Source organism: Xenopus laevis, chromosome 3L (assembly GCF_017654675.1).
Source record: "Xenopus laevis strain J_2021 chromosome 3L, Xenopus_laevis_v10.1, whole genome shotgun sequence".
Lineage (NCBI taxonomy): Eukaryota > Metazoa > Chordata > Amphibia > Anura > Pipidae > Xenopus > Xenopus laevis.
The window spans coordinates 116798452-116826164 of record NC_054375.1 but is presented as its reverse complement, the minus strand read 5'-3'; the positions used below and the strand labels follow the sequence as shown (position 1 = coordinate 116826164).

The 27713-nt window shown below is 34.7% G+C and overlaps 1 protein-coding gene across 5 annotated transcripts in view; it reads right to left on the bottom strand.

The window, feature by feature from the left end:
* The window catches only part of LOC108711464 (NT-3 growth factor receptor), a 364980-nt gene that overhangs the window by 73868 nt on the left and 263399 nt on the right, over positions 1–27713 (bottom strand). Inside the window, exon 14 of one of the 5 annotated variants that reach the window (XM_018253222.2) lies at positions 1559–3596. The exons of the other annotated variants lie outside the window; for them this stretch is intronic. Within the exon in view, the coding sequence (XP_018108711.1) occupies positions 3478–3596 (119 nt within the window). The 3' untranslated portion in view covers positions 1559–3477. Of the gene's footprint in view, positions 1–1558; positions 3597–27713 lie in introns of those variants that run through there. 5 annotated transcript variants of the gene reach the window in all.

Genomic DNA, 27713 nt, shown 5'->3' with positions numbered 1-27713 from the left:
GTATGGGTGCGGGTGTGCTTTTATTTATTTGGATTAAAAGTTATGTTTTAAGTGATTTTTCATGAACTTTATCTAACAATTGCATCTGAACTGGTTAGCTTGGAGTGTACAGGGTCCTAAAGTCCTCTACTTTCCCTGTCTCTCTGGTGTTTGTTTATATTAAGTTTGAGAAAAGGCTATAATGATTTGCAACAGAATTACCCAACTAGTGAACCAGAGATTGCATTCAAACATATGATGGAACACATTCAAAATGATTAAACAAGTCCAACTGCTTTAGATGCATCACTACTAGATACTGTATATCATGACCTGGATAAATAAAAACCTTCATATATATCAAAGGCATTTAAAGTATCAATAGGCACTTCTAAATCCACACTTTTTATGTTTAACTTTAAATGATGTGAAGTTATTGTGTTTACAAGTATGTGTTATAAAAGAATGTTTTGCATAAGATAAATGACAGAAACAGTTAATGGTGGCCTATAACATTTTCCATATAAATACAATTGTGTTCCTATCCAGAATCAACAATAGATTACAACCCTTCAAAAGAAAAGGTCTATATTATATTTAAAATATATACACCAAGGGGCAGATTTATTAAAGGTCGAGTTGTTTTTTCTATAAAAATTCTAGTTTTCGAGGGTATTTTTTAGTCACAACTCAATAACAATTAAATATAAAAAACTTGAATTTTTTAAAGATTTATTATACCCCACAAGCTGGAAACAGATTGAATCCAAAAAATACTCCAGCAATGTACGTCAGCTAAACCCTGTTGAGGTTATGTAGATATCAATGGCAGAGACCACTTGAAACATTTGGGGGGTTATTTAATAAGGTATATTAAGAAAAAATCACGTTTTTTAACATTAGAGATAAATTCGGAATTTATGAAAGCATTCCAATATGTTTGGAAGGTTGTCACGAATAAATTCTGAAAAAAATCATATGATAAATACGATTTAATCGGGAATATTGATAAATAACCTACAATGCAGGAAAAAAAAACAAAAAGTTAAAATTGGTTCATTCAGAATAAAACATGAGATACATTCGGATCTTAGTAAATAAGCCCCTTGAAGATGTTAATAGCCTTCGTGAATTGACGTGTTCAATTTGAGCGGTTTGTGTTTTTTTCCATGGAAAACTCAATCAATTCGAGTTTTTGGGTTGTTCAACTCGAATTCACTGATTCGAGTTTTTTTCCATTCGATTTCCGAAAGTCCAAAAAAATTAGAGTTGTGAGTTCATTCAAAGGTATAAAACACCTCACCCAGCACTAAAATTCGACCTTTGATAAATAACCCCCTCAAATGACCCTTTAAATAAGAAGTGATAGGAATGATTTTGTGAAGCAGTGAACTCAACAAATTTAAAACTTTCAACCAAAATAAACGGTATAACTAAATATTATAAAATCTGTTCTTTCTACCTGTTTGGCAAAGTTAACTCATTTCACTAAACAATTTCCCCTTGTCTGCAGGCAATCTTGTAAACATGTTTTGGCATCATTATGCTCATGTTAAAAATTCAAGGAAACAAAATACAATTTCCAAAACTTCTCCTTTTTATTATTATGAGAGTTCATTTACCACTGGTAGGAGCAAGTGCTAGCAAAATTTGACGCACTAAAATAAGTACATATGTAGCAATTGTGCATACCTGTGCACTCACCAAGGTGCTCTTTTTGCCACCTATTTTACTTAATGACTGTGAATAAAAAATCTTGGGTTGCATTAATTTATTTACTGAATTACTGTCCCTTTAAAGATATGTGTCTACATGAAGTTATGTAGATAAATCTGTTTGGCACCACATTAGATATTGCAAAGGTATTAGGTTGCATTAATTTTACTGAATTACTGTCCCTTTAATGATATGTGTCTACAAGCAATTATGTAGATAAATCTGTTTGGCACGACATTTAACTATTGCAAAGGTATTTCCAAAATAACATACTGTTTATACTGTTCATTTGTATCAACTTGAGGTTGTAGCTGCCTATATAAAAATTCTATATAAATTAATTTTGCACTTTTTCCTTTGCATTATTATTAGGAAATTGTTTATTTGAAATACAGTATAAACTTTTATTATTATTTTAACATGCATTTTTTTTCTTCTGGATGCTTAATTTTGAAAAAATACATATTTAAAAATATATATTTATTTCCCAAACATGTTGTATGGTCGCATAGTTCTTCCAAATACAAGATTAAATGAGAATATTTTGGCTTGGATCAACATTTTTTTTGAGTACATAACAGAAATAATTTTCTTCCCAAACATATACAGCATTTCATTCATGTTGTAAACCAGATAAAATATGTAATTATGATATTAAAAGGCAATTAAGAGTTTCTGCTGATAATTGAGTTAGGATATGTACTGAATAATTCTCAGATTATTGTAGTCATTGCACACAGATAGACACAATGAACAGTTTCAACCAATATCAAATTGAGTTGCCTATGGTCTTTGACACATAGGGTTTTCATAATAACCTCGATTTAGATTAATGTGTCATAATCATAATCCATTGAAGGATGTCAGCTTTAGCGTAATATGGCCTTTTTTTTACATTTGTAAGAAATAAAATGAATATGGATGTCCCCCATAATTTAATGACTTTAATGACATTAATGATGTGTGTAATTGTGTCTCTAAATGTCCCTGAAATGATAATGATATTTTCAGCTAACACCAATTATTCAATATGAGTGATATTTTATCCTATTGTATTTGTTGTTTTTTGTCACAATTTTATTTTTTTCTATTTATTTTTTTTTGTATGCACTCCTTTTCACATACGTTATAATGTCTGTAACTGCGCGGGTCCTTTAAAAAAAATAGAAAAAGAAATAAATTTGGAGGCAAAAAAGATTTGTAAAACATTTCATTGAAAAATAATTACAAGTTCTCCTATTAAAAAAGTAATATTCATATATTTTCTTCTTGCACGTATAGCCCCAGAAGCTAGGATGATTTTTCTTGCCAGTCTTCACTGTTTACTGAATTTGAAAGCCTTATAAATCCCTGCATTGTGACATCTCTTTAGGTTGCCATGGTAAAAGGTGATGGCATCATTAATATGTGATGTGAAGTCACAGGTTCACAAAGAGAAATCAAACACAAATTCCAAACAGGGATAACACAACTATAATGTTTGTTTAACGAATACAACTAGCTTTTTTGTTTGTTTCTAGGATTGCACCTTTTGAGTCTGTTGCCTTTTAGATAAGTTGTTGCTTCTGCTGCTGTTGATATGCCATTTGTGGGTACATTAAAGGCAGTAGCTACTTGAGTTAGAGCAAATCTGATCTTGTGACAGAAGGACATTTCTGTTCTATAACAAGTTTACAACTGAGTCTTGTGAAAGCAACCTTGGTCCAAAAGAGTTTTGTGTCTCTCTTCATATTTTGAGAGAACAGCCTAAATTTGGCACTAAGACAGGGATACATTAGAAGCTTAAAAGACGTGGCGTCCTTTGCTGAAATAAACACCGACGTCGTGTACATAAATGCCTTGGTTAAGTGGTTGGGAATGTCCAGGAAGGCTTATTGTGTTCAACATATATTCTCTGAAACCTATAAAAAAAAGAAGAAACATAGCCAAAATAAAGAAAAGAAAAACAAAAATAGAAAATATTGTTCTTTAAAAAAAAAAAAGCAAATTAATATTTATTTAACAAAATTATACTTTAAGGTAAATATTACAAAGCAATAATTCAGTAAATGCAAACGATACATGAGAAGAAATGTATTTTGTTTAGCATTGTAAACATGCAAAAACAAATTTTATTGCTAAATTGGAATTTATTTCTATAGAAAGACAAAAAATTGTCAAATTTCTTCTACCATGAAAAATGTTTCTTTTTTTTAAATTGTTGCAAAAAAAGAAAAACAAAAGAATAAAAAAAGGCAGTAAAAACATAATCTTGAAAAAAAGCCAAACATGTTTTGATTAAAAAATTGCTTCTATTGCACATAACTGTAACATTAAATTCATCACATCCCTTTCATTACATAATAGATTAGTATCACTATATTTGATGTGCTACATATTAGATTTTAATTTTTTCAAAATTTAATACATGGAAAAAAAATCAGACTTTTCAGTTTTTTTTGTGTCTTTGTTACATATTTGTTTAAAACCTGTTTTTGTTTTTAATTTTCTTGTGCTGAATTGTATACACATAATTCATTTAAATTTTCTATTTCTGCATGACTGTATGACATTATAATTACGTGTTAATATGAGAAAAAGGATAGAGCACACTATTCATGCAAAGTTGAATCATGCAGTTGCATTTCATCATTCTGTAAGCATAAATATAACAAATTAAACCATTTTGAGGAACTATAGAAGCTGAAGGACACTAAGGGGCAGATTTATCAAAGGTAGAGGCGAATTTTTGAATTTAAAAAATTCGAATTCGAAGCTATTTTCTGTGTACTTTGTAATTTTGAAAATTCGAATTTAGAAATTTATCATGTACTGTCTCTTAAAAAATTTGACTTTGACCATTCGCCATCTAAAACCTGTCAAATTGCTGGTTTTGCCTATGGGGGACCTCCTAGAAACTATTTGGGGTCAATTGGTAGACTTTAAAAAATCAAATGCGCATTTGCTTTGATTCGTACAATTCAAATTCAACAGAATACGGACCAATTTGATTGAAAACTGACCTATTCGGCCAAAAAAAACTTCAAGTTAATTATGGTTGGTCTTTTGGAATTTGAATTTCGAAGTTTTTTAAATTCAAAATTTGACCCTTGATAAATCTGTTGTCAAAATTCACACATTCAAATTTTAATTTCCCAATTCGAATGTAAATTTGAATGCAAGATTTATCATACCACAACCATGGAAACAGTTCTAATTCGAAGTCAATGACAGAAGTCAGTTAAACCATTTGAATATGTTAATTGCCTTCCTGAAATTCGAGTTTTTTCTGAGGGAAAACTCGACTTGAATTCGATTTGATTTCGATTTGTTTGAATATTAGACAACACATGGGGGCGGATTTACTAAGGGTTGAATATTGAGAATTAATTAACCCTCGATATTCGACTAGGAATTAAAATCCTTCGACTTCGAATATCGAAGGATTTAGCGCAGATAGTTCGATCGAACGATCGAAGGATAATTCCTTCGATCGAACGATAAAATCCTTCGAATCGAACGATAAAATCCTTCGAATCGAACGATTCAAAGGATTTTAATCCAATGATCGAAGGAATATTCTTCGATCAAAAAAAGTTAGCCAAGCCTATGGGGACCTTCCCCATAGGCTAATATTGACTTTGGTAGCTTTTAGATGGCGAACTAGGGGGTCGATGTTTTTTTTAAAGAGACAGTACTTCGACTATCGAATGGTCGAATAGTCGAACGATTTTTACTTCGAATCCTTTGATTCGAAGTCGTAGTCGTAGTCGAAGGTCGAAGTAGCCCAAAAAAAAAAAACTTAGAAATTCGAAGTTTTTTACCTTCGAATCCTTCACTCGAAGTTAGTGAATTGGCCCCCTAACCTCCCATTCGAATTGTGATTATATACAAATTTATTAGAGTTAAAAATTCACATAAATTCAAAATTCAACCTTTGATAAATCTGCCCACACGTGCACTAAGGACATGTTTGATGGTAATGAGACTGGCAAAACAAAATCAAGCATTAGAAAAAATGAAAGGGCAAAATTTGACAGAACCTTGTCTTGATTAAATAACCAATAAAGGTCTACATTACTGCAAACGATTGCAAATAAAAAAATCAACATGGACACTCATTTTATTAGCCTTTATATACCATGTTACTCTGCATTTTACAGTACTTACTCATTATTTAAATCAGTTCCTGTGCCAGTAAAGACTACAAAAAATGCATTGCATTTTAAGTACACAGACTAAGGTCAGTTTCATCAGGAGCCAGTTTTTAGACAATAAGAGGAAACTAAAGTACCCACAGAAACCCACATGTGTACAGAATACACAAATTCTCTGCAGAGAGTCTCCTTCATTAAGCATCGGACTGGGTGTCTGGGGCCCACCAAGGCTGCCATCTCAGACCCCCCCCCCCCTGCAGGCTCCAGCATCAACCCCCTGTGCCCACAATCAGGTCAGAGGGAAAGTAAGAGTGCAGCACCCAGGAGCACTGAGTGGGTCTGGGATGGCAGGGCCATAGCCCACCAGGTTTTTTCCCACTGGCCCAGTCAACCCTGCCTTAATTTCTCTTCTTCTAAATACATAATACCTTTATTTAAATGAAGGCCCTGTGCATATTGTTTGACATGCAAGAGCAGTCAGCTGCAAGGGTTTATGTTAGCACCAAGACACCAAATTCATTGACTTGCAGTGAAGTCTCTAATGGGGGAATGTAATATGTTTCATTAGGGCAAAAAAGTTCACAAAGAACATTACGAATGTTAGCGACCATGTTTGTGTCTTTTTTGACCGATTACAGTTCTCAACTACTTCCTTGCAAATTTTGCAACCAAATGGCTTTTATGAACCTTTGCAGCATATGTAATAAAATATCTCAATTGCAAAGCATATTTTTCAAGAAAATATAACAAAACTCCAGAGCTGGTGTTAATGCTAAGTTTGCTTACTGATATAATATTCACCAGCAAATGATTTTACATTACGAGCGTTGACAAACATTCGCAAAAACACCATTTTGAATATCGCTTGTGATTTCTATTTATATTCCCCTTATTAGTGCAAAAGTTTGAGTTTTTATTCCATTACATGAAAATATGCTGCCTACAATGCCTAGCAAAAACATTCCTTGTGCTATCAGTATAAAACCTAATCCATTTCATTTTAATGAACAACAGCATAGGGGGATGATTGCAGAGGAAAGTCTGTATGGTAGGTTTGAAAGAAAAGATCTCATAACTTATTTTAAAATTTCAGCCGCAAATATATTAAATACAGTACAGCAGATGAGCCTAACAGTGGAGTACTTCATTAAACAAAACTATTATAAACAGCATGTATAATGAAGTGGCCTTTGCATAAATATTCATATCAGAATAATATCGCTGTCTGGGGTGTTCTGAGTGCTGCTGCCTCACCATTTGCTAAAGAAGTGTCTCCAAGCAAACAATTGCTAACTGCACTGTATATTCCATTCAGCAAGTGCAGTTGCTCTGTACACTCCATTTGACTGGGCACAGTAGCAACTTTGTTGTCTGTAAATACTGATCAACAGGGAAGGAACTCTAGATATGAACAACTTGTAAATCCTATTCTGCCAGGCAAAACAGTGCGTAGTTGATGCTGCAATATTCTGAGGATGCAACACTTACAATGGCGTGCAGTTATGCAGTACTAATTAATATAATGCTATATTACCCATTACTCATATTCAGTATATTAGTACTGTGTGTATAACTGCAGTGCATCATTATTATAAAAAGGTTGTTTAGCTTTCAGTACCAAACTACTATGGTTCTATATTATACATTTTCAGTATATTAATTTTGTGTGCATGACTGAGGCATCTAATTATTTTGATGCTATACCTCTGCTTTTCAGGACATTGATAATGCGTTCATCACTGTAGCTTGTAAATACCATGGTGGTACAGTATATCCCAGCTATCCAACATATTAATGCTGCGTCTGCGTGTATAAGTGCAGCTACTAGTTACTATAGTGCTATATTGCAGCTATACGGTACAGGAATGAAACCTGTTATCCAGAATGTTTGGGACCTGGGGTTTTCCAGATAAGGGATCTTTCCATAATTTGGATCACCACCTTAAGTCTACAACAAAAACTTGATTTGCCTCTATTAAGGATTAATTATATTTTAGTTTGGCTCAAGTATTATTATTATTATTATTATTATTAACATGTATTTATATAGCGCCAACATATTGCGTAGCACTGTAAAGTAAATGTGATTATACAACTACATCAGTAGTAGTACAAGGTATTGTTTTATTATTACGGAGAAAAAGGGAATACTTTTTAAAAAATTGATTTATGTTATCATAATGGAGTCTATGGGGCAGAAGTGACTAACAAAGTGACTAACGATGGCGAAAATTCGCCAGCTTGACATCATTCAGGCACTTCGCCGATTTAACGGGCGTGGGGTAACTGTGCTATCGAAAGAGACAGACGGTAGCGATCATTCGCACTCTATCGCCAGGTGAATTTTTGCTCTGGCGAATGGACGTAACTACGCAAATTCACTAAGATGCGGATTTTACTGAACGTTACCTCTTTCGCCAGCCCAGACCAGGCGAAATGCAATGGAGGGCATAGAACTTACTCAATTTTTAGTGGAAAAAAAGTCCCAAAAAATGTTGGCGTTGTTTCCTTTTTTCAAAGTGATAGCCTGCAAAGATATGTCAAATTTGTTTTGGGTAACCGGGTTCCCCGCTACATTTTCTAACATATGGAACATAAACTTTACAATGGACATTATAACAACTCTATTTTCTTTATTAAGGTTCCCTGGACTTGTGTAATGTAATGTATTTACTGCAACATATATGTCCATGTAACTTTATCATTTGCCGCCTTATGCAAATTAGGCAATGCTAGCGCATCTTCGCTTTGATTGCCAAAGTAACGCTAGCGAAAATTCGTCAGCGTTCGGTGCCTTGGACGCAACTTCGCATTTTAGTTAATTAGAGTTGTCCTAACGAATTTACATCTGGGAAGTGTTGCGATGGCTACAAAGCTGTCGCTGGCGAATTTTCGCTGGTTAGGGAATTTGCCTCTATGGGAGATGGCTTTCCAATAAGTCTGAGCTTTACGGATAATGGAATCTATACCTGCATAGGAATACTGCTTGCATCACTGGATATAGATAATGCTTGCTAAAGTGACTTATTGCTGCTATTCAGCACATGAATTATTGCAGCTCCTACTTACTATGGTGCTATGCAGTATATTAAAACAGTTCCTGCTGCTTACTATGGTGCTATTTGCTACTTATTCAATTAATAAATACTGTGTGCTCCTTATGGTTGTCATAATACTTTTATAATTATATTATACCTTTACATTCTCAAATCTATTCCAATGTAGTTAGGAAAGAAATGTAAAAGCCCCTATTTGGACTAACACAGATGGAAGGAAAACATATACAAGAGATAGGTGCTTTTTAAAGACTTATTAATGCTACAGCCAGTGCAGTAAGGCAACAGTAAAGAAGGCAAAACTAGAAAAGAAGGAACCAATTGCTTCAAATGAAAAGACTATTCCCAATATCTGTTTTATGGTCAAGTGGGGTTCCAGTAGATATGGTCTACTTGGATTTAGCCAAAGCTTTTAAAACAGTCCCACATACATTTAAGGTTTGTTTTTTTTTTAGCATCATCCACTATGTTTGTATGTTGTATAAAAGGGGACTTGTCTCCCATAAAAAAAGCTGTATAACTAAACTACAGGTATTGGACCTGTTATCCAGAAAGCTCGGGGTCGGACCTGGGGCTTTCCGAATAACAGATTTTTCTGTAATTTGGATCTTCATACCTGCTAGAAAATCATGTAAACATGAAATAAACCCAATAGGTTGGTTTCACTTCCAATAAAGATTCATTGTATCTTAGTTTGGATCAATTACAATGCACTGTTTTATTATTACAGGGGAAAATAACTTTTCAAAATTTGGATTATTTGGATTAAATGAAGTTTATGGGAGACAATGGCCTTTCTGTAATTCTAGATAACAGGTTTCTGGGTAATGGATTCCATATGCCAAGAGCCCCAAGTAAATATTACTTCCAGGAGTTCTCTTTACTGTAGAGCAGGGGTCCCCAACCTTTTTAAACTGTGAGCCACATTCATATATAAAAAGAGTTGGGGAGCAACACAAGCATGAAAAAGTCCCTTGGGGTGCCAAATAATGGATGTGATGGGCTATTTGGTAGCCCCTATGTGGAGTGGCAGCCTACAAGAGGCTCTACTTGGCAATATACTAAGTTTTTATGCAATTAAAACTTGCTTTCAAGCTTGGAATTCAAAAATAATAACGTGCTTTGCGGACCCTGAGAGCAACATCCAAGGGGTTGGAGACCAACATGTTGCTCACGAGCTACTGTTTGGGGATCACTGCTGTAGAGCTTATACATGTGCTAGGTGTGGTGGTTAAATACTGGACAATAACTTGGCAGCATCTTCATGTATCAGATGAAAAACTGACCAGCAATAGCTTTACAAAAAATAAATTAATTGTTATGCGTATGTGATATGTATGGTACTTTACTGGCCCTGCAGAAACGTCTTCTGTATGTTTGTGAAGATTCTCATTCATACAAATCATGGTATATCTGTAGAAATAAGTCAAATCAACAGGTAAATCAACTGGACTTGTTGTGTTTTTTCCTTGAAGACATTTCACCAGTCATCCAACTGGCTTTCTCAATTCAGAATAACTTGTACATAGGATCTTTCTTTGGTATATATCTAGTGATGGGCGAATTTATTTGCCAGGCGAATAAATTCGTGAAACCGCATGTAAATTTGCCAGTGTAAAAAAAAAATGGACGCCGGCGCATTTTCACCAGCGAATATGTGCTGTTTCGCAAATTTTTCACTGCTTAGCGAATTTCGCACTAAATTCGCAAATTTTTCGGTGAAGCTAATGCCCCAAATTGCCCTACAATATATATATCCTCTGGAACTGGTTCAACAGAGGTATTAAAGAAGCCATATATGTAAAAACTGAAAAAGCAAGTTTAAATAGTTTGAATAGAGGTGGGGGTGCGACATCAAGGGGCACATTTACCTAGGGTAGAATATCGAGGGTTAATTAACCCTCGATATTCAACTGCCGAAGTTAAATCCTTCGACTTCGAATATTGAAGTCGAAAGATTTACCGCAATTCGTTCGAAAAATCGTTCGATTGAACAATTAAAACCTTCAAATCGTTCGATTCAAAAGATTTTAATCCATCGATCGAACGATTTTTCTTTGACCAAAAAAAGCTTACAAAGCCTATGGGGAGCTTCCTCATAGGCTAACATTGAGGTTCGGTAGGTTTTAGATGGTAGTTTTTTTTAAAGAGACAGTACTTCGATTATCGAATGGTCGAATAGTCGAACGATTTTTAGTTCGAATCATTCGATTCGAAGTTGTAGTCGAAGTTCGAAGTAGCCAATTCGATAGTCTAAGTAGCCAAAAAAAATCATTTGAAATTCAAACTTTTTTTTATTCTATTCCTTCACTCGAACTAAGTAAATGTGCCCCCTATTGTCTGCCACATACAATGCTGTTTTGGCACCTCTCCCTGCAAGGTTTAATAACACATAAAAGCTCCAATCTTGCTAATACAATCACACCTAATTTAATGACATAATTGTGGATTATGATAAACAGATTATGCTGATTGGAGCAACTTTCCAGAGGATCTATACCAAAGAAAGATCCTATGTACAAGTTATTCTGAATTGAGAAAGTCAGTTGGATGACTGGTGAAACGTCTTCAAGGAAAAAACACAGCAAGTCCAGTTGATTTGACTTATTTCTACAGATAAACTTCTTCTGTTCTTCTGTATTTGCCATTTATAATCGTCCTTCTCAATCAATACATAACTAAATTTGTATTTTAGTTCTTTGATTTTTAATTGGATCTTGCCAAACACATGGCAGTGCACTTCTAATAACTTATTCCAGCAACAAAATGCACCCAAAAGACAGAGAATGTTATCATTCTACTTGTGCACTCATGCGCTGTTGGGATTCTATTGGGAAAGCCTGATGAGCCCTTTTGAACAAGATAACATGACTATAAATTAGTAACAATAAAATGTAGTGTAATTTGGCTGGGTTAGTATTGGTTGCGAATCTCTAGAATCTTCATACATTTTGGCATATTACTGTAAGGCATATGACTGAGCAATATAGTGCTGCTATACCAGTAAAAAAGTTATTTTTCCTAAATCAAAGCTTTAAAAAATATTTTAAAGACCTTAGAAGAAACATAAAACATTTGCATGGTACAAATATTTCTAAAATAAAGTTTATGCGTGTTATGAAGTTTTGACTCAGGCATGTAAGATTTTACACTTATATAAGTTATAATATTTCCATTTTTTTTTAAAGATTCCTGATAAAATTGCAAAGATGTTTACAACGGATATGACCAGCGATGCTACTAGATATAATCACACTCCAAAATCATCATACACAAATGATAGGATTAACAGAGAGCTTGCAACTGTAACTGATGGTAAATTATCAAATAAAGACATTCTAGGTAAGGGTTTTTTATGAACAAAATAAGTTATGTGCACTAGTTTATGGAATAGTTATGTTATTGTACTGTGACAACAGAAGAATGGTTGGTAAATTTTAATGTTTCACAAATTAAAGAGCTAGTATATCTCCAGTACTGGAGGGACATATAATACAACTGTATGCTATTTCTTAGCAATGTAACTAATCTGAAATAATGGCAGGACAAGAGCTGAATAGTCTAAAGAAAAATGCCATTGGTAGCAGTACAAGCGTATTGTAATGGAGTTTATGATGGTAGTTTTGAAGGACTTTGGTTTCAGACAGTTTTATCTTCTGAATGTCTGTTCCAATTCTCTTCTTCTGGCTATATCGCACAACTGATTATTAGAGGAGGAAAGTTATGTCCATAATAAAACAGCTTCAGAAACTGGCTTGTGCTTGCTGCTATAAGAGAAAGCCTGTTTTATCCTGGTTGATCCTAGGCATTTTGAGCATTTGGATACAAAGTCTTATTAACCTTTTTTTTCATTCTCATATTACTTATAAAAGGAAAGGCATAACAGGTACTAGTCTACATTGTAAAATAATTTATTTTATTATTTTCAGAAGCAATTTATGGCTCCTGGTTTTTTTTAGGTTAAAACAAAAACCAAGAAGGTTTATTGCATTTAAATGCAGGGGAAAGGTTTTTTATAAGGCAGGGAAAAGAAAATATACACAGTCACATATAAAATTAAAGTAAACTAAAGGTTGAATATTGCTTAAATACTTGAACTGACTCTCAGAAAACTAGAGCTGGAAAGCTAGGTTTCACCCCCACTGGATGCAATAAATAATAATACCTAATTAAAACAATTAGGGGCAGATTTATTAAGGTTGATATTGTATTTTCCACAAAAGCTGTGAGTTTTATAACATTATTTTAGAGTCAAAAATGAATTTTTGGGTTAAAAAACTGACATTTACATAGGGTCGAATATCGAGGGTTAATTAACCCTCGATATTCGACCATCAAAGTTAAATCCTTCGACTTTGAATATCAAAGTCGAAGGATTTACCGCATTTCGTTCGATCAAACGATCCGAAGGATTTTAATTCATCGATCAAACGATTTTCCTTTGATGCCAAATTGCTAGGAAAGCCTATGGGGACCTTCCCCATAGGCTAACATTGTACCTCGGTAGGTTTTAGGTGGCGAAGTAGGTGGTCGAAGTTTTTTTTAAAGAGACAGTACTTCGACTATCGAATGGTCGAATAGTCGAACGATTTTTAGTTTGAATCGTTCGATTCAAAGTCATAGTTGAAGGTAGAAGTAGCCAATTCGATGGTCGAAGTAGCCAAAAAAAACGTTGAAATTTTATTTTTTATTCTAATCAATCACTCAAGCTTAGTAAATGTGCCCTTAATAGTAGGTTTTGTGAATAATAATGCTAAATTCATAAAGCTTTATCATAGATAACAGTTTATAATAATACTGTTAGTATTCGTTATCAGATGCAGCTTTATCACATGACTAATGAACCCCACGTGAACCCCTTAGCAAGGGAAATAAAAAATAAAAGAAACATTCACTCTTAGTGCAGGAACAAGCAAGTTAAATGTGTTGACTAGTTATTGCCAACTAAATTCCATTAATTTGACATTGTGCCCTTGGGGTGTACATTTATTGTATCCATAATACAGTTAGTAAATATAAGGCAGTGTTTTGCACCTCTTCTGTCAAAAATCTATATTAGCTAAGAAGACAACATAAATTAATAATTAATAATATATAATTATTAATATACTTATGTATATAAAATGTTATACAGTATGGCCAATTTTGTAAAATGGTACAGTTCCTGCAATTGGTTCTAAGATAGGAGATGTGCTATTAATCTGAAAGCTTTAAAACCTTAAAAAAAAAGCTTTTTCCCATTGCTAACATTGCAATCTGTCATCTCTGGACATGTTCTAAATGTTGTCATATATGTACATCTACAAAATACTTTACTAGTACTACTACTCATAGCCAGGACGATTAATAAAATGTATGACACTATTGTCATTACACACACACATTACATTACTCAGCAGAGAGCCTGTTAGATAACATAAACATAAAGCTAAAGTGCACAGCAATTATTATCTGCACATTTCATTTGTGAGATATATTTAACTAATATTTGTTTCTGATTAATTTTGATTTCTCCTAATATTTTTTCCTGGAGAATTACAGCATGGCTGCTTTAATCATTGTGCATATTTAGGCTGTATCCCCCATGAGATTTCTCTTTATAGTGTGAAAGTTTTGTGAAGTAAGTAAAAATTGCACCTTAACATCTCAAAGGAAATCATACTGTAGCTGGTTGGGATGTATTTGTCAGAAAAGAAAGTATTGCCAATACCTGTATTTGATTTCAACGGGGTGCTCCCACTTTTATTCAAGGTGCTTCCAGACACTTAACAATGGATCAAACGTTTCGGGACCGCATGGCCCTTGTGACACCTTGTAATTTGTTAGGCTTGGTTGGGATTGTAAAGCAGAATGCATAATTGTTGTTACAGTATATATGGACGGACTGACTGGACACAAACCAAACCAAATTGGAAAATCTAGCAATTGTATTATTGCTCCATGCACTTGCATTGCCTTTAAATAATTTCTGCAAATGTAATATGTTAGCCAGTTCTAAAACCTAGTGATGGGCGAATTTATTCACCAGGCGTGAATTTGCGGCGAATTCCTGCGATTCGCCGCTGGTGAATAAATTCACAAAACTGCAGCGAAAATTTGCCGGTGTCAAAAAAAATGGACGCCGGTGCCAAAAACAGACGCCGGTGTCAAAAATGAGACACCGGCGCCATTTCACAAATTTTTCGCATTTCTCGAATTTCTCAGGAAATTCGCACATTTTTTGGAGAAGAGAAATGCCCCACATTCACCCCTTAACTACTAAAACCTGCACCAACCAATAAGGAATTCACTTTTGATAGTCCTGTCCAATTAAAATAAAGCCACAAACCAAGACACCAGTCTACTAAATATCAAGTTGTTAAGTTGACAAGTTGATGCATTAAAATATCTGTCTATTTGTCACATATTCTATCCATGAAGACATCTTATTTTAGAAATCTTTTAGGTATCTTATTTAATGAAAAATTCGAACATCTAAAATTCAAACTAATGTTACTGACCTGAAAACTCGAATTGAATTTGAACACAATTTGAATCAAGTTTTTTTTCTCTGATAAAAACTAGAATGTTAGGAAGGCTATTAACTTCTTCATTTAGGTTAGCGGACCTTTGACATTGACTTCTATATAAACTATATTGCAGGTTTTAGGTGGCGACCTATCTTGAATTGTAATTCAAATTGGTGGTTTTAATCTCGAAATTGTGATTTTCGAAAATTCTAATTCAGATTTACCATTCGAACCTCAGTAAATCTGCTCCCAAACATTTTGTAACGATTTTAAGGTTATTTCGAAATATTCTTATAGTCAAAAGCAATATTTGTTTTCTCTACTGGTTCTGACAATATATAGCTGAAATAACATCCTCCAAGTCTGACAATGAGTCAGCTTTCGCTACATAATTTCAGTCAGAGAGATAGTGCTCTCAATAGCAACAATTGAACACATTTAATTAATGCATATTGCAAAGGTCTTTAGAATCTCATTTTGTATACATTATTCAAAAAATGTTTTGTGTAGAAATCCTGTCAAAGCAAGCAAGAGTGATGCTGCTGAAGCCTTCTTATACTACAATCTATAGGGGGAAATCTTAAGTCAAGGGCAGTGTGAGCACTGTATGTGTCACTATACTCTCTGGATAATGATGTTTGACTTTAATTATAGTGTTTCAAAACCAAAACCAGAGATCAATAAAAACCATTTACAAGGGCTCAACTTGGGCTGCACAGATACAAAACTTGTCAGACTTTAAATTGCCTCATGCAAAATATTTTTCCTTTCCATCTGCAGCAGGACAGAAGTAATAACGTGGTTCTTATCTTGTAGTAACATTGGCTTTTTTAGATGTGACCTTTATATTTTCGCCTGTCCCTTTCCCTGTTGCCTTATGATGTGATGTAGAAGATTGCAAGGCTAATCCAAGGCAGCTCTAACAGACGGGGTTTGAAAAAAAAATCTAAAATTCATGAGCATATCACTGACAGCAAGGTGGCTAATACAACAGTGTAAAAGGTCAGAGTGTGTGCTTTCATTGTGTATAGTGTATATAAATTGCTGTTTGAAAACATTATGAAAAACTGCTTTTGGATCAAAAATATAAACATCTAACATTTTTATACTAGAATAAGACATTCAAAATAGGACAATGTGTAAATATATGTTAGGGTTTGAATAAAGTAGGTGCAGTGACATACATAACTAAAGGTTCCCTAAAAAATATTGTTTTTGCCCCTACCTGCTACATAGTAACATAGAGTTTGGTTGAAAAAAAGACACACGTCCATCAAGTTCAACCTTTTAACTTTTTTTAACCTGCCTAAATGCCAGTTGATCAAAAGGAAGGCAAAAAAAAAAAAAAAAAACAATTTGAAGCCTCTCCAATTTGCCTCAGAGTGGGAAAAAATCCTTCTTTACTCCAAAATGGCAATCAGACCCTTTAAAAGACATTGTTAATCCTTTGTTAAAAAAATCTCAGCAGACCCTTCTGAGTCCATACACTCCTGACAAGATGCTAAACAATATACACGCATTTTTACCTGTATTTCCACCTATTTGCTAAGAAACAGGGTGAAATATAGAAGCAATTAGTGATGGGTGAATTTATTCGCAGGCGAATAAATTTGCAAAACCACAGAGAAAATTCGCAGGCGTCAAAAAAAATGCACGCCGACGTCCGCTTTTTTGGACGCCGACGAATTTGCATAAACAGACGCCGGCATCAAAAACAAGACGCCAGTGCCTTTTCGCGAATTTTAAGCCATTCGTGGGAAATTCGCAAATTTTTCGGCAAAACGCCCCGAATTCGCCCATCACTAGAAGCAATAAATGCATTGTACACATACGCAAACAATAAAATGACTATATATGTGTTATTATGCACAGTATGTCACTTAGCAAAAGGCCACATCCGGGGAGTAAAATCCAGACTAAGGAAAGCTACCCACACTTGTTTCAAACTTGAGGAGCCATTATACAGAATAGGCAATAATTATGTTTACAGTCTTATACAAATAAACCAAAATGGAGACATTCATGACATTCTATTGTATTCCTAGTATGTCTTACTATTCCAGTATGAGTTTGTTGGCTTTTATTAAAGTTTATTTCCACATCCTGCCCTTTAGCATGACGATTATCTTCTCTATAGGCACAAGGTCTCAGAACTATCAATCACAAAAGGTTGATTCTGTACAGTAATGCAAAGGATGTATAAAACCTTGACAGATAAATCGTTACAGATCCTGCTATGCAGTCACCAATCCTCACTTTGTATAAAAGGTTTTCACATGAATGATTTATTTAAACTTAACCACCAAACCATTAAGTGGTCAGAAAGTTGAGTATCATTACTGTCTCTTTCGGTTGTTCAATTAGTTTTAGACAACAGTTTACCACAGTTTACCCAACATTACTTAAACAAGATTTTAATTGATTTCTTTTTACTTAAGGTAGGAAATGGCATTTTTATACAACCTATGCTTAAATACGCAGGGGGAAATGGTTCTGGAAGCAGCCGGCCCGAGCAGCTGTTTTATCACACAAAAGGGAAGGCATCTCTTACTTACTAGCATGGAAATCTACTGAGGATGGGCAAAAGTACACAATAACAGTTGTTGAATTCTCAAAGGCAATTTAGATATTTATTTAGGTAGAATTTAAATTGCTGCAGTCCTATTAACATGATTTTAAAAAGATAAACTGTGTTTAACTCCTGCGTTGTGTGTACGAGTAATAAACAGAATAAGTGTTAGATGATATAGCTCTTTTCTTAGTTTTCTATCCAATGGCAGATGATAGCACATTTGATATATCTCCTGGACTTATGAGTCTGTGTAAAGCTTGTACTAAAACCTCAAAGAGTTATTTGTAGTGATGAGCGAATTTATTTGCCAGGCGCGAATTTGCGGCGAATTTGCGCGATTCGTCGCCAGCGCATAAATTCGCAAAACGCCCGCAAAAATTCGCGGCAAAAACGGGCGCCGGCGTAAAAAACGGGTGCCGGCGTCAAAAATGAGACGCCGGCGCCGTTTCGCAAATTTTTTCGCCGTTTTGCGAAATTCACGAATTTTTCGGTGAAGCAAAACGGCACAAATTCGCCCATCACTAGTTATTTGCAACATACGTGTACAGTGATATCATACTGATGTACAGTAGATGCTAGATGCTATGGCCTCCATGATGACATTAAACTCCTTGTTCTGGTTGTCTGGTTATGTATCCATTCACCTTTCCATTCACTGCACTTCATATTGACAAAATTTTGCCATATCACAAATGTTTCTGCAGTTTTGCATATCTTTTGGCTAAGTGGAAAAAAAGCTAGACAGAACTGTAAACATTTGTAGGCTATGTTGGTTGCATTTGTGCTCTTTCTACTATGTTCTGCATCAAACTGGGTAAAAAACTTTTGAATCTTACCGTAGCAAATAGTGTCATGATGGGAGGAAGCTGCTATTCTATTTTGTTGCAGTGGAGAAAACAAATCACAATCACAAATGTTACTTTTGGTGCTGCGCTGCCATATTATTAAAGTCTTCTTTGCACTTTATTTATAGCACATGTTCCATGTTATTCTAGAGTAAATCATGGAAGCACCAATCATAAATAGGTCTTTAGCATTGGATTGTTTTGCACTTTGTCCACTGTGTGGAGCATTGTGCAAATAGCAGCAGGACTCTGCACTTAATTCCTGACTGTGCTCTGAATTTATTGAGACCTACAAATAGACGTACTCCCCTCCTGCCCCTACCTTGTGCATCATTCTTAGGGGCCTGGTAGAAGTGGCAGGACACAAAGTCCACATTGTGCCCTGCCATTGTCACCAAGCACTGACATTTTTTTATTGCCACTCAGTGCAGTTGCAAAGGGGGCACAAGTGTCTTCCTGGATGAGTAGTAACATACTCTTTCACACCTTAGTGCTCTTGTACTTGTGCACCCCGGGGTAAAAGACCCCCTCACTAGTGATGGGGCGAATTTGGGGCGAATTCCCGTGATTCACCGCCGGCGAATAAATTCGCAAAACCACCACAAAAATTTGCTGGCGTCCCCAGTATGATCCTAATTATTACAATTAATGCAATAATAGGACATGTATGCACACACACACATCATTGTGTATATATCACATCATTTTTGAAAGTACAATAACAGCTTATCATTGATTACAAAAGCTAACTGTAAACCATCTTGTACAAATAAATGCTTGGGACCCACTTGTGCAAAATCACACAAGATTTTCACACTATTAACCATAGTTTACATATTTTACCCACACAACATTAGTATTTACAGTATTCAAGACAAAATGTCAAATAACAAAAACTCAAAAATGCAGGAAGTTGCTGAAAGTCATTTTTTTCTAGCTAGTCATGTCTTTAACCTTCTACATGGCCCCATAAACTGTAGTTCAGAATTGGTCTGTTTTTTCATGTTCCACTTTTTTTTTCTTAGAGGCTCCAGTATTTAACTTTGAACCAACCACCACTAAAATCTATCATATGATTAATTTGAATAGCCTCTAGGCATACTTAAAGCCTTGTTCCCAAATGACTTGAAATTTTGGGACCCAAGATATGAAAAACTTTTCTTTTTGATTTGTTATCCCTAAATCCTCCTTGCCTTCATGATTTTTTATTTCAAACCAATTTTATATACTACTATTATAACACATACAGTATCATATATTGCAGTTTCTATTCTAATCTTCTAATTCTAACTATTATATATTAAAAAGGAGATACCCACATCTTGGGGAGATACTTGCTGATACCATATTTTTTCCATAGCTGTGTGTTTTGTTTTTTTAAAGACTTCTACGAATATGAGCTGACTAGGAGGTAAAGTAATGGGCATGCAAATCTGCCCGTGAAATATAAGCTTATGGGCAGTTTCAGATTGCCACATTTCCCATATAGTTGCCAATGAAGAGCCCCTGCTACTTAGTATCCCTGATGGCAGCAGTCACATACTGTTACGGGCAGATTTATCAAGCGTCGAATTGAAAATTAGAAATCGAAATGCAAATTATTTAAATATTTTTATGGTCAAAACTGTCAAATTCGACTAGGAAGTTATTTAAATTCGATTCGAGTTTTTAAAAAACATTAAAATTAGATATTCAAAATTTATTTTACTCTGGCCCTTTAAGAACTTGAATTTAACTATTCACTACCTAAAACCCGCTGAAAACCCGCCATTCAAGTCAATGGGAGAGTTCCAGGGATCAATTTGGAGTTGTTTGCAGCCTTCCTGATATTCGAGTATTTTTCAGAGAAAAAACTCGAATTGAATTTGATCCAAATTGGATCGAGTTTTCGGGTCGATTGAATTCATCCGAGTTGTAAAAATGCAATTTTTTTATTAGATTTTGATTGTTCGAATTTTAAATTTATGGCAGTTTAGGGGAGTTTTTAAAAAACTTGCATGAATTTGAAATTCGACCTTTGATAAATGTGCCTCCCCATGTTAGGACTGTAATTCTTTTTCCCATTGTGTAGTCCTGGCAAATGGCTTAGCATAGTGTATGAACTGGGTGAGAATTACTGTAGATTTCTCTTTTTATACTTCTCATGGAGCCCAATGGATGAAAATATGTATGCTGGCAGTATTATCAGTGAAAACGTGCCCCTTGCACCTGACAACATGCTTCTTACACACCATTGACATTACAGCAGTGCTCCTTTCTTCCTCTAAAAAAAAAGAACCTATAATAAACTGGATAATGCTAGAGAACAGTGATAATGTATAAAAATGCAAAATTTTGCTGTTGTTCCATTTGGTTACTGCTCATATATTTGTACTGTCATACATTAAGACATACTGTAGTAGAATAACTTTCAGAGGCAGTGTAAATTTTTCTCAAATAATTTGCATTTAAATGTTTATATTGTATATGGCATATATTGTCAACTGCATTTCTTAAACGTAATCATAGCCCTGACCCTGAGACCTTACAGCGCTAATTACCTAAAATACACAGCAAATATTTCCATCTGTAGTAATCATATTAGAGGAAAACTGTAGAATAAATGATTACGCTATTATTTATAGATGATGGTATACAAGTTTTTTTTTTGCCAACATATGTTGATTCTATGCAGAGCTGCTCTTTTTTATAGTTGAATTTATTTTATAATATAAAAACTGTTATTCTTCTTCATAACAAACTGACAGAAAAATCTTCCATTTGCTAAGGGGCCGATTCACTAACTTCGAGTGAAGGATTCGAAGTTAAAAAACTTCGAATTTTGAAGGTTTTTTTTGGGCTACTTCGACCATGGAATGGGCTACTTCGACATTCGACTACGACTATCGAAGGATTCGAAGTAAAAATTGTTCGACTATTCGACCATTCGATAGATCTAACTATCTGTGCCTAGTTCCTAGTTCCTAGTCGAAGATCGAGGGTTAATTAACCCTCGATATTCGAGCCTTAGTGAATCAGCCCCCAAGTCAAGAAAGATAACATTAAAACCTGACATTTAGGGGCCGATTCACTAACTTCCAGTGAAGGATTCGAAGTAAAAAAACTTCGAATTTCGAAGTGTTTTTTGGGCTACTTCGACCATCGAATGGGCTACTACGACCTTTGACTAAGACTTCGAATCGAACTATTCGAACTAAAAATCGTTCGACCATTCGATAGTCGAAGTACTGTCTCTTTAAGAAAAAACTTTGACCCCCTAGTTCGCCATCTAAAAGCTACCAAACTCAATGTTAGCCTATGGGGAAGGTCCCCATAGGCTTGGCTAACTTTTTTTGATCGAAGGATATTCCTTCAATCGTTGGATTAAAATCCTTCGAATCATTCGATTCGAAGGATTTTATCATTCGATCGAAGGAATAACTCTTCGATCGTTCGATCGCACTATTTGCGCTAAAATCCTTCGACTTCGATATTCGAAGTCGAAGGATTTTAATTCCCAGTCGAATATCGAGGGTTAATTAACCCTCGATATTCGACCCTTTGTGAATCGGCCCCTTAACAACCCTAATTGCTTAATTTCAATGTGGAAAGTCCTTGTGTGCGCTCTGTTTTAACTGCTATTGATTCAACTTCCTCCTCTTCTACAACAGCTGATTGGATTTTAGTGATTGAATTGCCAGGAAATTTCCTCCCACTAGGATGAACTGAGGAAGCCACTTGAATGAGAAGTGAAACGTTTCCAAGTTCACTCAGCAAGACCACTTGTCCCTTGTCCCTACTAAATACTTTGGATCAGAGTTGCCAAATTGATCTAGAACTTTAATACCAGTATGTCATTAACCTTTGTGCCTTTACTCAATTATCCGAGATGAAGTAAATGAAAATGTATAGTTTCCTGATACGGAACTAATGTAGCCAATGTAATATTTCTTTCTATAAAAGAACTTTTCTCTCAAGAACATAATAACTCAAAATTATCAGGCTCTGATTAATAAAGGCCTTTATTGCTAAGGATAATTAATGCAAGGATCTGGCATGAATTAATTACTGGTTATTACAACAGCAATAAAAATCTTAACTGCAACTCTAATGAACTACAAGATAGTTTTCTGTAAAAACGTGTGCTGCCTTCTTTATGGTTTGGCAATTTTTCTCCCAAAATGAAGCATTTATATTCAAAGTATATATGAATATGAAAAAATTCCCCTTTGGCATAATGGCGTATCAGTCTTTGGGTCTTCTCCCGAAATATATGATGGTTATGTAATAAGATGTACAGTATTTGCTACATCTGCAGTCAGTATTTATGGTATGAAAGCAAACATCTGATTGGTTGCTGTGTGTAACTAGACCTTGGCAAAGTTTGCACTTTTATTACATTGTCCCATATAGTGTTTCTTTCTTCACTCATTGAAATGTCTGAATGCTAAACTACTTATCATTGTGACAATTTAAATTGTGCCCTCAAGTTCTTTTGCAACCCAAAATATTATTATTATAATTTTAAGGAAAACATAACAATTGTAAGTATTTCTAGGGATGTTACAGGATATTCATGTACATTCCTCAAGCCTATAAGACTATATACATTTTTGCAAATATTAAGAAAAGGCTAAGATGTTTAGTGACATGTATTGTATAAGATATATGCTATATGAATGTGCAGGGATATAGACAGTAATAGTCAGAAATTACTTATCCAGAAAGTTATGGGGAAGGTCCCCATAGGCTAACATTGGTGCTCGGTAGGTTTAAGCGGGCGAAGTAGCTAGTTGAAGTTTTTTTTAAAGAGATAGTACTTCAACTAGTCGAATAGTCGAACGATTTTTAGTTCGAATCGTTCGATTCGTGGTCGAAGTAGCCAATTCGATGGTCGAAGTAGCCAAAAAATACTTCGAAATTCGAAGTATTCTTCATTCTAATCCTTCAGCTAAGTAAATGTTCCCCAAAATATTAGAATCATATCAGGTGAAGGAAATAGATTGTTCAAAGCAATTATTAGATGTTTTTCTGTCTAACTTGAGCTGCAAACTTTCATTAAGCAGAGATATCCAACAGGTCAATTTTTATCAGTTCTAGATGAGAAGATGTGCTTTACTTGCACAATTAATGTGGCTTTTTTTTTATTTTTACAGATCTGGGGTGAAATGTTTTGCTGATGGTGCAACCCAATATATCATTCAAAATGTTGTGTATGCTCCATAATTCCTGGTGTGTGATGGTGTTACAACTTGTATGTACACGGAATATCTGAAAAATAAAGATTTGTGCTACTGATCTTGGACACATTACCATGATTTTAAGCCAAGAACAGTCTGTAAATCTGTAAAACAGATATCTTTTGCTTATTAACTAACATTCACCATACATTTAAACAACTGCTTGTTAAGCTAGGTGACTAAATGATTGGCTCTTTGCCTGATTTGCCCACCAAAGGCATCAAGCTGATCTAAAAATACAATACTGTTATCCAGAATGCTCAGGACCTGGGGTTTTTCCAGATAGATCTTTCCATAATATGGGGCAGATTTATCAAGGGTTGAAATTTTCGAAGTAATGTGAGTTTTTTTGAACTCCCATAACTTCGAAATTCGAATAAAAAAAGACCAACTGAAATTTATTTAAAAAAAAAAAAATCAAATTTTTTTTTGCGGGTGAATAGGTTGTATTCGATCGTTCAAATTGAAGTAAGATTGAATCTGATCAAATTCGATTTGAAGTATTTTCACCAATTGACTCCAAATAGGTTCTAGGAGGTCCCCCATAGGCTAAAATAGCAATGCAGCAGGTTCTAGATGGCAAATAGTTGAAATCACATTTTTAAAGAGACAGTACATGATAAATTTTGATATTCTCATTTTTTTCAAACAAATCAAATTTGGACTATTCCCTAGTCAAGTACACAAGAATAGCTTGAAATTTGAATTTTTTTACTTCGAATTTTCAATTTGTTCCTTCATAAATCTGCCCCTTCTACAAGAAAAGCATGTAAACATTAAATAAGCCCAATAGGCTGGTTTTGCTTCCAATAAGGATTATTTACATTTTAGTTTGTATCAAGTACAAGGTATTGTTTTATTATTACAGAGAAAAAGGAAATCATTTCTAAAAATGTGGATTATTTGGATACAATCAAGCCTTTGAGAGACGGTCATTCAATAATTTGGAATTTTCTGAATAATAGGTCTCCAGATAACAGATCCTATACCTGTATATGATGCTCAGCCAGTATTTTACTGGCATGAGGTTTAAACCAGATATTGATATATGGTTAATACGCTAACCATACAGTGCAAGTCAAGTTGGTAGCGCCTTAATACTTCATACTGCATGAATTATAATTCCAACAAATGCTGCACATAATTTCAGGATATATAAAAGCTGCAATATACTGCCACTTTATTCTGATTACCTGAACCTTGCAAGTATTATTAATTGTAACTGAGATCTGTTTCTAAGACATCCCTGGGTTGGTAGGCAAAATGATTCTGACAATCACAAAATGCTATTGTATGATTTCCATTAGAGCTGATGCATTACCTCAAATAGATAATGAAAGAATTAACATGTTGCATGGAGCATAACAACAATGGCAAAAGGTACAGTGGCACATAAGAAAACTTGGGGGAGGGAGAATTCGAATATACAATATCAATTGCTATACAGTTTATATCTTAGATGTGGGGTCTTGGTAAGGCTTTTGCATGTTAGAAAGCATCATCACAAGGGTATGAAAGGCTAAGGGTGAGTGTGCTGTTACTCCTTATCCAAATTTGTACAATACAGGTGCATTCAGAGTGTGTCTGAATTAGATTCAAATGCAATATGTCAGCTTTGCGCATGAAATTGCTTTTCTGATATGCCTGTTGCTACATTTGGATATTTTGGCAGAGAGATTCCTCTTTGGAGAAAAACACCTCCAAACAAAACAGTACTCTCTTGTGGTTAAATAATCATTTAAGATTTCAGAACACTGCATTGCTTAATAGGGCCAAGGCAAAGTATATCTCAGAAATGTCATTATGCTTATATTACAAAATTCAAGCGCAATCTATTTTTTTTCTTAACTGTGAGTGTAGTGTAAGGTTGAGAATACACATCTGTGCAGATTCATGAATTCTCTATCATGTGCTGTACATATAGTCCTATAATTACTGCCATCTCTGGAGAATATATTTTGAATAAGCTGATTCAGCACACTACAAATAGACATGGGGATACCATTAAAGAAAGTGTTCTGCTGCAAAAAATAGCCCCCGACCATGTGATCTCTGCAGCCTAGTTGAATATAATTTTGACCATGAGGCCATATGTTGATCACACCTATCCATGATTATATACCATTTATGTGTATGGTACAGATATTTTTTGCAGATTATTTTGACTGCCCATCCATAGCAAGTCCTTTTGAGTAACTAAAACTACACTTGATTGCACTCAGTTACATAAAGCAGGCCTATTAGGTCTATTCATATTCCAGACACCCACCAGAGAGTTTATACAGTGAGAACAAGATGTGAGCATATACGAAGCATTGTCTTTTACTTCTCCAGCAGTTTTATTTTACATCATTTAAATGTTGGCAATGTAAAATGAATGATACTTTTAATACAAGGTTCCTGTCATTTATTTATTAGCTCAAACTATTTGTGCTACAGCTTCAGATGTATGCATTATAAATCAACTGGATTCCCAGACATTAAAAATGTATCCAGCTCATAATGTATTTTGCCAAGAACATATTTATTAATGCTAAAGGTTTTCATTTCTTCCTTTTCTCAGTGGCCTTACAAAATCAGCAAGCTTTCCATGAGAAATTCACTTGCCTGCTTAAGCCTTGCGATAATCTAAAGGTTATTGTTTCAATGAGAGCATGGAAAATAGAGAACTGGATCTAGCGTCATAAGATCTGAAATATCAAGCTGATGGCTAGTGACACTGTGTACTATATGTACTGTGTACAATAAATAAGACACTAGTAAGGCAGAAGACCAGAACCAGCTAAGTGTGAAACTTAGCAGAGACTACTTTTCATTAGCACCTGAAAGGCTTTGCACCCTAAGTCCACTTTATTTCCCTTTCTCTTTACCATTATCTTCATTGCCTCCACCATTTACACAATACACACCTGTATAATTATAAGGCAGAAAATCAATTTACTTTTCCTTTTCCAATTATAGGATAGGCCTTGAGTAAAATGCTGCCTATTTCAAATGTCAGTCATTATATTTTGCAACTTTATTGGGTTAGCAAAGTGGATTCGTTCCTTGGTGAGCAATAAGATTTAAGACACACATCTTTTCACTATTGAATAAGGATAAGAGTTTATTGGGGCTTCTTAGTGCACCATCTGTAGCAGCCTCACTGCAGATGGCACTCTTGGTTCTAATGCCCAACTTATAGTATGAACACACAAATTAAGTTAAGGGAGTACTCATGTTAAAGAATAGCTAGCTCATTATTCAGCATATGATACTGCATGTTGAGCTTTTGAGCTTTTATGGGTCCTCTCTCAAGCGTCCAGTGTTCTTAAAAAAGGCTATTAAAAGCCAGAAACAAGCAATGGCTATTCTAAACCCTCAACCTTATTGGTGGCTGTTGTGATCTTGATAACTCCACCCACGTACTAGTTTATGTAGATATTTGTCCGCTGGTTTATTTTTGGATGCAAAATATCTGTAGTATATTACACATACCTTAATTTTATTTTTCTGATGTGCCTAAGGGTGTCTGAGCCAAAATTATCCTAGTTTGTTATTTTGTTTCTGATGGAGAAATATAAAAAAAAATGATGACTGATCTCATCTTTGAACCAAAGTGTACAGTTATTGTTCCTCTGAGATATTTTCTTTTCAACCTCATGCTCATTAAAGTACTGAAAACCTGCTGGCACCTAAAAA